The sequence below is a fragment of the Condylura cristata genome, unplaced genomic scaffold (genome assembly GCF_000260355.1).
Source record: "Condylura cristata isolate star-nosed mole 26May11 unplaced genomic scaffold, ConCri1.0 scaffold00024, whole genome shotgun sequence".
NCBI lineage: Eukaryota > Metazoa > Chordata > Mammalia > Eulipotyphla > Talpidae > Condylura > Condylura cristata.
In genome coordinates this window covers 29,746,645-29,760,860 of record NW_004567125.1, presented here as the reverse complement: position 1 = coordinate 29,760,860, position 14,216 = coordinate 29,746,645, and the positions used below count along the sequence as shown (strand labels likewise).

Here is a 14,216-nt window from a genome sequence, read left to right as displayed (position 1 = left end):
GGCCCGTTTTCCAGCAGAAGAAACCGTGGCGCAGAGCGGCGGCGTGGTCTTGGCCTGTGGGGACCTTGAGCCACCCGGTGTCTCCATCGGGGGACACCCGATCCCCCGCCCCGGGGCACCCGATCCAACCCAGGCCCCTCACTCCACCATGCTGTGTCTGCGTGGGTATGATGGGTACCAATAAGCAGCACCTCGACCTCGACCTCGACCGACCACTCCCTGCTCTTGACCCTCAGGCATGCCTCTCCCTCCTGGCCTCACCCTTGGACCTTAACATTCTCTGGCCCAAGGTCCACCTGCGGCTCTGTGTGATCCTGGGGACCCGGGGCATCTCTGCAGCAAGTTAACACAGGAAAGGAAGTGGGGGAAGGAGTGAGCACCCACTTTGGGGGTTGTGGGGGTTCAGGCTGGCTGCAGATGCAGCTTTATTGGGACCACACTTCCACTGTCCACTGTTGAGACCCTGTGCTCCAAGCTCCAGCAATCTCTTGTGCCTTCTAGGAAACCACCCTGGAACACTGAGGTGCCTGGTGCAGGAGTCACTGTCAACCTGCAGGGGCCAGGCAGAGTCCCACCTGGCCAGTAGCCTAACGGGACCTCAGCTGCACAGGTGAAAACTGGGAGGGGACACTCATCTCTCCTTCCCCTCACCCCTTCTCCAGACCTGCAGCACTCCAGTTGGCTCCCCTTCAAATATTTCCTGACCCTGCCTCTTCTCTGCATTTCACACACCCTCATGCACTATCCTGCCTGGTGTCCCTGCTTCCTCCTTACCCCAAGGAAGCTGCTCCTCCACTCACAGCCCTCCCTGACTGCTGAGTAAAAGCCCAGCTCCTCACGCAGGATCCCGTGTGCTACTGCCTGCTCTCACTCCCTCTGTTCCATCAACACTGGCCACCTTCATGTTCATCTTACACCTTGTACACCATCCTGCCTCAGGGCCTGTGCACTGCCTGTTCCTTCTACTTGGAATGCTGTTCTCCTCCTCCACTAACTTCAGGCTTTACCTGCAAATGCCACCTACTCAGTGTACCTCCCCAATGGCCTGTCATTCTGCCCCTTGGCAGGCTCCATTGTCCCAATCACTATTCCTAAATGTGTACTATGTGGGCTGGGGTTTGCAAGGTCCACCTGGAGGCCAACCTGGGGTGCAGGGTGGGGCTCAGAGGTCCCTGCCTGGCTGAACCTACCCCCACAGGTTCCACTGGGCCAGTGGACTAGTCCTGGGCCTTCTGATCAAGCACTGTCTGGTTGCGATGACAGCCACCAGTAATAGAAGTGCCCTGCCCACGAGCCACCTGTGCTGGTCCAGCTTCCAGTTTCGATTTGGTGGGTGTATAAACAGCAGGGATGGAAAGTGTCTCCTGGTACTGGCAGCTGGGACTGGCGCTTCCAGGCTCAGGGCCCCAGCAAGGGACTACTGAGGTCCCAAGCTGGTATCTTTCATGGTCCCATCAGAGAGGCCAGGCCTCCTAGCTGATTGCAGGGGCCCTGACCCTGACTGAGCCCCTGCTACAGTGGGGCCTTTGCTGTATGTCCTGTCCTGGCCAGCAGGGACTGGGGCCCAGGTGTCTCCTCTGGTCCAGATGAACAAGTCCAGGCCCACACTGGCTCAAGGAAAACCACAGCCATGTCCTGCTCAGAGCCACTGTGGCCTCAGGGTCTTTGATCTGTTTGATGGGCTACTCTTGCTGTCCCAGAATGTGTCCTGGCAGCCCCTTGTTTGGTGAACAGTTTGAAGTTCACCTCTTCAAAAGACCAGCTATTGCCCGTCCCCTGCCCACCCACCTTCCTACTCCATTGTCCAGCTTCCTCTTATCTCTGGGCAGGGAGCTCATGTGTCCACACAGCAGGTCTCCACCTTTGCTGATGACTCACCACCTCTGGGCAGCAGTGAGGGAGGGCTGAGGGACTGACATTATTCCGGAGAGGACTCTGCATAACTTCCTCCCCACCTGGCTGAGCCAGGCCACCTCCTACCCCTCAGGGTCCTTGGCGTCAATCCTGTGATTGTCATCTCTCTGTGCCTATTTACTTGGATGCCAACTGGGCTTGGGGGGGGGGGCGGGCACAGCTGTGCCACCTGCAGCTTAGCAGCACCTGAGGGATGGGGAACTGGTGTACCTGCTCTCAGACCTTGGTCTCCAGTTCCTCTCCCTGTGCCAGAAAAGCCCATGGTCACACTACCCAGGACCCTCCCGTGAGTCCTGGTTCCCATGAACACCACTCCCTCCCAGGTGACCACAGCACACTTGAATTGGGCAGTATATTCAGAATGGACATGTTTATTGACAGAAGGGGTGACAGGGAAGGGTGAGTCGCAGGGAGGCAACACGCCTGCTTCGCCATCCCAGCTGGGATTTGGTCAGGCACCTTGGTGGGCTCAGGCACTGGGGGCGTACTGCAGCACCAGCCGGTCGAAGTCACTTTCCTTCAACAAGGGGGAGGGGTGTGAGAGAGAGAGACCATGAGTCAGGTGAGTTCCGGCCCTCCCAGGCCTGGCCTAGGGAGCTGGGCTGGAGACTAACCACCTGCATCAGCTCACCTTGGCCTGGTACTCCTTGATGAAGGGGTGGGACCTGTGGGCATCCTTCAGCTGGGACAAGTAGCGGTTTGTCACCTGGAGGGGAGGCGAAGGTCAGTCCGTCTTGACCCTAAGCTACAGGACGGGGGAGGGAGGGATATCCCAGGCAGGAGTCCTTGTCTCTCACATGTCCTCCAGCACCCTGGAGGCTCCTCATTCCACCACACAGGGGAATCAGTCTGATGACAGGGCCCTCAGGTATACTGTATACTGCCTGGTTCGGAGGTACCTGGGACGCAGCCTGGAGAAGGCACCACAGGGTGCCTGGCCCTGGGAGGGGCAAGACCAGGGAAGGTGGGACAGGGCTGAGATAATGGGTTTTTTTCTGGGCACAATGTATGAAGATCCCCTCCCCAAAGCTCTGGTGACTGGCACCAGCCTGGACAGCCCCGCCTCCCCTGGTCCTGATACTGTGGAAGGCAGGTGTCTGGCTATCTGAGACTGGGAGCTGGAAGGCTGCCCGCCCTAAACCCGAGGCTGCCTGGGCGGCCTGCTCAGGACAGGTTAACTCTCACGCAGCCTGGGGCAGGCACCTAAGAGCAGAGTCTTCCCTGCAGAGACAGCTCCTCTGGATTCCCTTCCTTGGTTCTGTTGCCCACTCCCCATTGTGAGGGGCTCAGGGGGCCAGCCCAGCAGACCTCTTCTCAGGCCTCACCTGCTGATCTGTAGGATCCAAAGGAGCAGCTGAACTGTGACCCAGCCAAGGTGGGGACCCTTTGGAAAATGGCAGTTGAGCCCCTATGGGGAGTGGGCTTCTATACTGATTCATGGCCAACCTGAGACCCTCACCCACCCCAGGCTGGTGGAGAGGAAGGAAGCAGGGAGAAGGTTGGGAGGTCCTCCTGCACCTGGCTGGGAAGCCTACCTCAGGTGGCTTGCCCAGGTGCTGTGACAGGACGATGAGGTTGACCAGCGTCTCTGGGTGGCCACTGTCCTGGAAAAGGAGCATCAGGTGGGCAGGGTCAGTGCTTCCTACTCACCTGCTCCTCATCTCAGGCCCGCTGCTTGGGGAGGGGCACGACCAGCACAAGGTCAGCCTAGAGCTGGGGCTACGGGACCCACAGTGCCTCACACAGGCCGCCCTCCCAGGCAGTGAGCTGGGGGTCCTCCGTCCTCCCCTCTACTTTGAGGGGCAGCTTAGCCCTCGCCCTCCGTCTTCCCTGTACCAGCTGCATCTCCCACCCCCACCTGTTTCCACACCAGCATGCAGAGACAGTGCCCTGCTTCCTGCTGTCATGGGGGACGGGGGTACCGACAGTACAGATCTCGCAATAACAGAGCCTGACTCAAGGTCTCCAGGCTACCACTGCCCACCTTCGGCTGCAATGACGTCAGTCCCAGACCAGGCCAGATCCCACCTCTCCGCCTGTTCTCCAGGGCCTGGCTGGAAGCTGCTGGGGATCTCCAAATGGGACCTTCCCCTGCCAGCCCACACTTGTTTCAAGCTCAGGCACCTGGGAACCTCCTGGGGCTGCCTGGGCACTTGGGGCAGAGGCACCACCCAGGACAAGAGCTCTGAGTAGTAGCTGTGGGGAGCCCAGAAAGAAACAAGAACGGACACAAAAATCTCTGGGAGCTAACAGGAGGAGCTAGGGATACCCACACCATTGAGTGGGCAAGACTTCAGAGTAGTAAGCCAGCAGGGGTTGTTTTAGGGGACAAGAACAGAAGGGAGTCATTAAACTGGGGACCCCGGCCCTCCCTGGTGGCGTAGCGGGTTAAAGCACTGCACTAAGAAGCTGAGACCACTTCCGCATGAGTTCGATTCCCGCCTGCCCCGGAGGTGACCACATGGCGAGGCAGACCTCTCCTGACCCACCCGCTGCTCCCCTCAGCAGTGTACTTCGTTGATCTGCCTGTTCTGCATCCCGCTCTGTCTCTGGCGAAGTCTTTCGCCACCCCTGAGTCTCTGGCCTGTACCCCAGTTCTGTATGCACAAAAATAAATAAAATCTTTAAAAAATTAAAAAAAAAAAAAAAAAAACTGGGGACCCCACAGCAGTTCCTCCTGGGGAGGGGAGGGACAGTGTGGCAGAAATGCTGCCAAGCCAGAAGTTCCTGACTGGCCCTGACTACAGCGGGCAGCTAAGCTAGATGGACCCGCTGAGGAGGCATAGCCATGGAGGTCAGTGTGGGCAGGGGCCTGGCAGGTGAGTTGGCACCCCACATGCAGCCTGTGGACACCAGCAGAGACAGGGGGCAGAGCTTTGTACCTTGCCCGTCTCGCATCCAAAACACAAAAAGTGTTTCCAAAAACATGGAAAAAATGTTGATGTCTTTTCAGATGTAACGTTAGCTTGAAAGACCTCAGGTGTCATCAATCAGAAGGAGACAGCGGTGGCCACCCTGAGAGGGTAGGGCCCCAGGTCCCTTCTCCACTAAGTGGTCAGTGTCCCTGTCTGAAGCTGACCCTTGGTCATGAATGGTGGGAGTCCTTCCCCAGGCAGGGAACCAGGTGAGAAGCCAGGCCAGTGGGATCCTCCTGTTGCCAAGAGAGGCTGAACTGGGACTTTTATTTACAATCTTAACTTTTACCTGGTTCATATTAAGTCCACTTGGCAGGCCCTTGGGGCCTTTGACCAAATCCTTCCCACTGTGCCCTACAGCAAGCCTGTGCCCCATGACCTGCCTGTCCTGCGCAGGTGCTGTGGGGGTAGGCCTGCCCATACCTTGTCCAGGGCCTCCTGCAACACACCCTCGGCGGCCTCCCACCGGCCCTGGGCCATGTGGCAGGCTGCCTGCCCGTTGAGCAGCAGCAGGGTAGACGAGCACTTGTCTGCCATCTCTTGGAAGATGTAGTAGGCATCCTGCAGCTTCTCACCACCCTGCGGAGACATTTCTGCTATCTCAGCTGTCCCCCTGCTGCCTGGCCCAGCCTGGCCTTTGCCCTCACAGAACAGAGCAACACCAGTGCTATGTGGAGGGGGTCCCGGCATGGCTGGGCCTTGCAGACACCCCATGGATGCCACCCTGGATGGACGCCTGTGCAGCCCATGCCCTTCTGAAGTGGCGAAATGGCACATGATAGTGACGTGACACACGACAGCAACGGCCACCTCACTCCTGGGTTCCTAGGCCTTTAATGTATAGACATGGAAGCCTCAGCTCCCGGAGGAAGATGTAGCACCGGACACCAGGATGGCATTAAGTTGGGACCACTGTGCCACAGAACCCCATGAGCAGTAGCCTGCTTCTAAACAGGAGATATTACCCCCTCCTGAAGCCACAGTAGCACAGTGCCAGAGGCTCAGCAGTGCTCATGGAAACACATCAGCTGCTGGAGCAAGCTGTCAGGCTCTCTCTGTCCACTAACTGGACGGGTATTGGACACCAGTCGGGGGAGGCCCTGGCTCCCAGAGCACTGCCTGCCGATGGGGAGCACATCTCAAAAGGTCCAAACAAAAGAGTGGCTCAGAAAAAGGAAGCCAACTAGCAAAGCCAGAAAAGGGGCTGTTGCCAAGAGAGCAGGATGTTGGGGCATGGGGTGGGTGGGGGCTGGGCTCAGGAATGGTGCCAGGGGGACACCAGTACCCACTCTGCGCCAGAGCCGAGGGTGCACAGCTAGGCTGCACTGGGTGGGAGAAGAGGTTGCAAGGAGATGCTCTCCGTGCCTGGTTCCAGTGTCCCCAGTTCATTCCTGTGGGCTCTAGCCAAGTCCTTCAGCTACGAGCAGCCTGAATGGGGCTGAGGCTGAGCCAATGGGAATTGGGCAGGGCCCTGCAGTCTGAGGGGCTCCTTTAGGGATGAGTCCCTGGCCCCAAAGGAAGCAGCAGGCCCAGCAAATACATGGAAGAACCCCCTCTCCACCCCCCACACACCCCCAACACAAACACTGCTCAGGAGCAGCTGGGATGGGGGAGACCTCCCACCGCCACTCTAAGGTACCCACCCCACCTGACCCCCACCCCAGGTCTGGGGCTCACCACAGCCAGGTTGACCCAGGCAGTAGCCAGCTGAGTGAGGGTGGCATCCTCATCCTGGTCCTGCATCTTCTTGAGTTCCTTCCTGGGGCAGAGAAGTGGGGCCAGGTGGTCAAGTGACCCAGCCAACATCCCCAAGTTGCTTATTGGTGAGGTCTCAGCACGTGGAGCTCTAGCCCAGCTGCCTTGTCCGTCCGCTGCCATGACCCCCGTACTCTCTCCACCCACTCAGCCCTGCAGGACAGGCTCAGCCACCTGCCTCACTGAAGGAAACTGAGGCACAGATGGAACCACCCTTCATTCCTTAGGCACAGAAAAGGGCAAGTGAATGGTAAGTCTCCCGGAAGGAGTGAGATAAATTGGAAAAAAGACTGAGGCGCCAATATTCAGAGCCTGGCTTCTGAAAGAGACAAGGTGGCTTGGCTCCTGATCAGACACCCCCTTGTGAGGCCTGTCCACGGCTCCTGTGGGGTAGGGGGCGGAGCTCACCGGGCCAGGTCCAGGCGGTCCAGCTTCAGTAGGATCTGCACCATCATGGCCATGCTGCAGGACAAGACAGACAGTCAGTGGGCCCAATGCTCACACCGCCCTCCAGCAGGACTCACTCCATGTGGGGGCCACCTTCTATTACACTTGCAAAGGGCCGCTGATAATCTGAGTGCAGACTCCAGGCCCCTGGCTATTCCCTGGCCGCTCTTCTTCCTGTATGGCACTCCCAACTCCCTTCCCTGGGCAGTCACGGGTGAAGCGCTGCACAGAGGGTGGCATGTTGGTAGTAGTGATCATCTCCCAGTTCTGCTTTCATTGGACCCAGAGCAGGGCCAATGACAGACAGAGGTGCTTCTGCTCTGCCATCAGGAACAAAGAATTTTACGCCAGCACCATGTCCTTGGAGCAGTGGCCCAGTCCTGCAGAAAGGAGTCTGCTGTGTGCAAAGCAGAGCTGCTCGCGCTCAGTGACAACCCTCCCCCCACCATCCCCATGAGATGTGAGGAGACACTTGCCACTCCAGGCTGCACCCCAAGAACAGGGAACACTCACCACTCCAGGCTGTCTCCCTGGTGCAGGGCACGCAGGGCGGCATCAGGGTTCTGGTCATGGAAGTAGATGGAGGCAGCCATCAGCAGGAAGGTGGTATTGGTGACATCCACACTCCTGCTCATCTCCCGGTCCAGCTCAGCGACTATTGAATCCCTGCAAAGCATGGTAGTTGCAGGGAGCAGATGGGCCAGAGATGGTGAGTCAGTCCCTGGAAGGTGCACAGCAGCAGTGCGTAGAATGGGCTAACTGATGAGCTGTGGGGTGCTGACCTCCCTAGTGCCACCCCCCCCCGCCATACAATCAGAAAAATGCAGTGGGAGTGAGGCCACTCCAGGCCCCAGGGAGATGTGAGGTGGAAAGTACCACATACCACCTCTGCCCAGGCTCTGCTTTCCTGGTCCTCAGCACTCAAGGTGTGTACCCTAATGTCCTGAACATGGATGGGCTGACTCATCCCCAGTGGCACTACCATAGGGCCAGAAGATTGTGTGAGTCACCTGTACACAAAAGCTGCTGTTCAGGGTTCAGTTTCTACAGATGTGTATGTGTTGTGCAGGGTGTTAGGCCTGGGGGCCAAGGGCATGTCCTTCCCTATCTGTATTTACCAACAAGGTGCCCAGTGTGCACCACTTCAACTCTGAGTGTGTCTTGCCCTGCATGTGATGCCGTACAGGGTTACGCAGGGTCAGTGTGAAGAGCCCCCAGGCCACCCATGCAGCTTCCTGCTGGGTTCCACATGTGCCACCGCTGCTCTGCAATGTCAGTGTCATGACTACAGCATGACGCCATCGTCTACACAGGGTCTGGCACTTTCTCCACCGCTTGCCTGCTGAGCAGACCTGGGGCCAGCAGGTGGCTGCCGGATAGCCATGCCGACAGCTGCCTGCTCCCGAGCTTCTGCCTATGCAGTTCCTCTCTGGATCACTCTGGAAGGTCCCAGCCTCCCACCCCTTCCTAAGGAGAAGCAGGCTGACCAGCTGGGAATGCAATGTAGTGGCCCAGAGGGAACCTGCTAGGCTGTGCCAGGTACCCCGCGCAGAGGCAGGTGGCATGGCTCCCACCCGCAGAGATGTGAGCTGTGTGGTGAGCATCTGACCAGTAAGGCTACAGCCTGTGCAAATACCCAGAAGTCCTCCTGAGGCTGGCAGGACTGTACGACATGCTGTCACAGGTGCCCACAGGGGAGCCAAGCACAGAGCAGCACCACTACCTCTCCTTGACAATCGCCAGTCTGGCCCCGCACTCACTGGAGATGCCTCTACAGGCTGACTCTCTGTCAACTCACAACCTTCTTCGCTCTCCCCCCCCACTCCTTTGAAGCTGGTCCTTCAATGCTGTCCACTCTATGGGTACAGGAGATAGAAGAAGGCGAGGGCCAAGGAGGAAGAACACCTACCCTCCCCCTCACCTCTGGCTCTCACTGGCCAGGTATTCAGCGAACATGCGCACAGCCTGGAGTTCTGGGGCTGAAGAGGGCTTGATCTCATCCAGGACCACTCCAAACTTCCTCTGTGAGGACAAGTACACCGTCAGTGTGGCTGCTGCAGGGTCCAGCCATCAGTCCCAAAACACATGCCCTGGGGCAGCCCCAACCAGGGGCTGGCTCCCCACTACCGTATGGACCCCTCAGCCATCAGACACCACTCCACCGCAGGGCCCACTCGGCCACACTGCCCACTATCTTAGCTGAAGACCTGAAAGGTCACTGTTCAGACGTCAGTGAGGTGGCAAAGGCCCTGGGAAGTGCTTAACAACACAAAACACACACCTGACAGACCCTCTGTGCTAAAACCCAGATAGTGCCAGTGGTTCCTCTGGGGGGCCTAGAGGCAGAGGCCTGCTTCTCACTGCAGCTCTTCCTGAACATTGTGCACAGATATGCATGCACACATGCATGATACGTCCCAAGGAGCTACCGGCCACATCACATGTGCTGTCCAGGCCTGGGTTTGATCCCTGAGGCTGAGGAAGCACTATCAGGTGCTAGAACACTCTGCAGACAGAGTTGGGAGAGGCCTGTCTCCAAGCTTAGAGATAGGGTTAACTCCAAGGGGTCAAGGCAGGTAGGTCACTAGGCCCAGGGGAGCCAGGCAGGCACATTCAGCCCTGCTTGTACTGTCTGGGTGTCTTTAGAAAAGCAGGCGGGCCTGCCCTGGTGATGCAACGGGTTAGGATGCAGCACTGCGAAACTGCTCGCAGCCACTTCAGCACAAGTTTGATCCCCGGCCAGGGAAGTGACCCATATGGTGTGGCAGACCTCTCCTGTCACGTCCGCAGTGTACTTTGTCTATCTGCCTGTTCTGTTCCCTACTCTCTCTCTGGGGGAATCCTCTCACCACCCTGCATCTCTGGCCTATACCCCAGTTCTATATGCATAAATAAATCTTTTTTTTAAAAAAAAAAGAAAGAAAAGAAGGAGGCTTTCTTGGCATCTCATGAGAGCAACAATGCAATTTAAAAGCTCTGGTGCGCCCTCCCTAGTGGCGTAACCACTTAAAGCACAGTACTGCAAGGCCAGCCACTTCAGCACCAGTTCGAGTCCTGGCCAGGGAGGTGACCACATGGCATGGCAGACCTCTCCTGACCTATCCGCTGCTTCCCTCAGCAATGTACTTGTCGATCTGCCTGTTCTGCTCCCCACTCTGTCTCTGGTGAAGCCTCTCACCACCCCCTGCACCTCTGGTCTGTACCCCATTTCTGTATACATAAATAAATAAATCTTTAAAAATAAATAAATAAAAATAAAAGCCCTGGTGTCTCCAATGAACTGTGGACTAGCTAACAATATTATTCTTACAGGTGCAGTGGCTGTAATAAAGCACCCGCTCAGGTAATACAAGAAGTCACCTTCTCTTGGGGGTAACTGTGTGGGGTTCCTGTTACTGCTGTGTAAACCCAACACCACACTAAACAAGATCTACTCATCAGGTAAAAGAGAAAAGTAAGAAATCCTGGCACTGTCCTTCTGGCCTGGTATTCCAGAACTCAGGACACGGCCTTCCTACTTGGGATGACCACACGAGTGGCCGTGGACCTGGCCAAGTCTCCTTGTTCCTCCCACCTCTGTTCCAGGGGCATTTAGAGCCATAACCCTGCCCACACTCACCTGTGCCAGGTACGCCCTGTACAGGAAGACATCCCTTTCCACGTCTCTCTCTGGACTGGATAACTGTGGAAATAGAGGCGGGTCAGGACTCCGGGACCCTCAAGTGCACAAGTCCTCAGAGGTGGGGCCCTGCTGCCCTAGTAAAGTCCCAGGCCTGGCTCCTGGAACTGCCTTGTGACTTTCCACCTACACACCACAATGGGAAGGAAGCCCCATTGTGTCCTGCCTGTCCACTGAGGAACAGGACCCTGAAGATGTTGTGCCCACTTTATTCATGCAGCAAGAGGCAGGGTGGAACTCAGGCCTCAACCTCATAACCCCAGGGACAGTGGGTCAAGCTGCTGCTCTCCAAAAGTATGTGTGGTCACTGTGTGTGGTTTGACGAAGTACCCCAAGCCGGATCAGCAACAGCCTGGAGCTGGGTGGGGATGCTGAAGGACAGACAGGGCTCAGCAACACTTGAGAGAACTTTCTGTGACAAATACTTCCACACAGCTTGTTTCTAACCTGTTCTTGTTCCAAAAAGCTTCTTTTAAACATGGCAAAAAAAAGTTTTGCCTTCCTCAGAGGATTTTTCTGGAGAGTTGGCAGGGCCACCATAGTACGATGACATCTGCACCCAACCCAACCAAAGCCAAACCCCAGGGAATAGTCCAGGGCTCATTCCCTCAGCCCAGCCACTACTCAGGGCCAACAAGTGGGAGTGACTGTAAGGAAGCCCCAGCCAGACCAAGAGGCTGCTGGCAGGCAGGGACCCTTCCTCAGGGGAACAACTTCAGTTGAGGGCACAGGCTAAGCACTCCCACAGCCTTCAAACCATGGGTCCTGGGAAAGAAGACAGGGGGTGGCTGGCCCAGCAACCAGGGCTCAGGGACAAAGGGCTGAGGAACTGACAACTGGTAGTCCTCAGGACTGTGCTCCTGCCCCGAGTCGGCCTCTTCTCTCCAGCCTGAGGGGTGCAGGCAGCCAACTGTCCTCCCAGGCCCAGCTTTGCCTCAAGTGAGAAGGTTCCCGGGCCTGGCCCTACAGGTCAACTTGCCTTAGGGTACCAGCAGCTTGCTCTAACCTTGGTGGCCAGCTGGTGATCTGGCCACAATAACCCTCAAATGGCCCTCATATGTGGACACTGGTGAGGACAACATGCCTGCAGTTACATCTCCAGAAGCTTGTCAGGAGGGCAGTCTCTCCCCACCCCCAATTACAGCACCTGGAGACTCGTGCACCAATTCGGGTTGGTAGAGTGGAGTGTGCAGGTGGGTGGAATGTTCCCCATCTCTGATGGCAGAACTACCTGGGAACTTGGAGCTGGGAGTCCCCCACCCCACTGGTGCTCCTGCACTGCTCCAGTGACTCAGGGGTGTGTCCAGGCCTGAGGACAAGGGAGGACAGCCATGAGCCAGGAGTCACATCCCCTCACTCTGCTGTCCGTGTGGCCATAAGTACCTGAGCACACTGGACAGTAAATTCCTTGAGGTTTTTTTTCACTGCTTCAACCCCAACACTTGGGTACTGCCTGCCATCTTGTGGGCACTTGAGAAAAGTGACAAACAGTGACATGGTGAAGATCAAGGGTAATGACACACCAGGTGTTTGACTGATGGCACCTCCTGAAGCTGCTGAGAGCTGATGAATGAACTCCCACAAACTGAAATGCAAGTCTCTTGACTCTGCAAGCTAGACTTCCAAAACCTGGGTGCTGGTGGGACCATGTTCACCCCAGTGTCCCCATAAGAAGACCCTTTTTACCTCTCTCAGCTCCTGGGATTGCAGGCATTCCCATCCTGGCTGTGGAGTGTGGCCGCCATCACACCAATCTCTGTCCTCACCATTTCTGTGTTTGAAAGCTCTCATTTCCCTGATCTTAGAAGGATGCTTACAGTGGGGTTTCAAGCCCATCCTAAATCCTAGTGGATTCCAGAGATCCTTCACTTAACTATTATACCTGCAAAAATGCCTTTCCCAAGTAAGTCATGCATGGCGGCTGTGATCTTTTAAGACACCATTCCATGCAGCACAGAATGCCTGAGGCCCGGGTGGAGCTAGCTCTGAGGACCAGAGTTAAGTTACACTGAGTGTCTCAGCAGGGACACATTCACTTTTCTGACTGAGGGAGCACCCAGGCCTACAACCAGAGCACCCTCACCATGTGACCAAAGAGGGCGCAGGTGGCACTCAGAGGCTGGCCATGGCACACCCCTAGCCAGGGTGACTTTGGCCTGGTTTCCCTGTCTTCCTTTTCAGTCACTCCCTGTACAGAAGGTAGTGCCGGTTCTTTCAGTGGGGACATAAAGTTGCAGATTATGACAAAAGAAGATTCAGACACACTGCTATGATGTAAGGAAACAGAAGCTGCAAGAGGGAACATGAATATAATAATAGAGCTCATTATGACTCTAATGAGTTAGTGGCATCATTCCCATTTGACAGGAGGTGAAATTGACACTCAGAGCCACACAGTACAGTGACAGCCCCAGGTAAGGAAAGAGCACAGAGGAGGTAGAACCTGAGCCCAGGTTTTTCCCTTGGTTGTCACTATCCCAACAAGGAGGCGCATACCTTTGGGGTAGTGAGATGGATAAGGCCTCCCCAATTTGGCTACAACAGTTCCTGGAATCTGAGCAGCTCAAGTAACATAAAAGGACTTGGCAGATATGATTAAAGTTATAGACCCTGCAGTAGGGAAACTGTGGGGTGGGTTCTCCAGGAGTGCCCAGTCTAATCATCAAGGTCCTAGGATGTCTCTCACTGGTTTCAAAACAGAGGGGTCCTAGGCAAAATTGAGGGCTGGAGAGAAGCCCCTAAGACCTAGGGGTAACACCCTATGGTAAGTCAAGAAATTTGGATTCTTCCCCAGAAACTCCAGAGAGGACTCAGAAGATCTTGATTTTAGCCTGGAGCATACTACATAAGACTTCTGACCTGGGCCATCTGGTGGTACAATGGGCTAAAGCACAGCTCTGTGAAGCTATCACAGCCACTGCTGCATGAGTTCCATCCCCGACCAGGGAGGTGACCCACATGGTGTGGCAGATCTCATCTCTCCTGACCTGCCCGCTGCTACCCTCAGCAGTGTATTTCAGTACATCTGCCTGTTCTACTCCCCACTCTGTCTCTGTTGAATCCTCTCACCCCCCACAACTCTGGCCTGTACCCCAGTCCTGTATGTATAAATAAGTAAATCATTAAAAAAAAAAAAACCCACTATGGAAAACTGTTTGGAGGTTCCTCAAACTGCTAGACATGGAGCTTCCCTACGACCCAGCAATCCACTCTTAAGTATCTACCCAAAAGACACAAAAACATTGATTGAAAAAGATACCTGCACCCCCATGTTTATTGCTGCTCTATTTACAATTGGGAAAACATGGAAGCAGCCCAAATGCCCAAAAGTAGATGACTGGATTAAAAAGATGTGATACATATACACAATGGAATATTACTCAGCTACCAAAAAGAGAAACACATGTCTTTTGCAGCAACTTGGATGCAGCTGGAAAAGATCATGCTTAGTGAGGATAAGCCAGAAAGAGAAAGAAAAATACCAGATGGTTTCACTCATAGCAGGA

The 14,216-nt window shown here is 55.7% G+C and overlaps 1 protein-coding gene across 2 annotated transcripts in view; it reads right to left on the bottom strand.

The window, feature by feature from the left end:
• Positions 1-2,265: 2,265 nt before the first annotated feature.
• The window catches only part of COPE (coatomer protein complex, subunit epsilon), a 13,477-nt gene continuing 1,526 nt past the window's right edge, over positions 2,266-14,216 (bottom strand). The window contains exons 2-10 of one of the 2 annotated variants that reach the window (XM_004688596.2): positions 10,651-10,713; positions 8,953-9,053; positions 7,545-7,697; positions 6,993-7,046; positions 6,507-6,588; positions 5,253-5,408; positions 3,450-3,518; positions 2,546-2,620; positions 2,266-2,431 (exon numbers count right to left, since the gene is read on the bottom strand). In XM_004688596.2, the coding sequence (XP_004688653.1) occupies positions 2,384-2,431; positions 2,546-2,620; positions 3,450-3,518; positions 5,253-5,408; positions 6,507-6,588; positions 6,993-7,046; positions 7,545-7,697; positions 8,953-9,053; positions 10,651-10,713 (801 nt within the window). In that variant the 3' untranslated portion in view covers positions 2,266-2,383. The remainder of the gene's footprint in view (positions 2,432-2,545; positions 2,621-3,449; positions 3,519-5,252; positions 5,409-6,506; positions 6,589-6,992; positions 7,047-7,544; positions 7,698-8,952; positions 9,054-10,650; positions 10,714-14,216) is intronic. The other variant, XM_012729260.1, reaches the window with a different exon arrangement.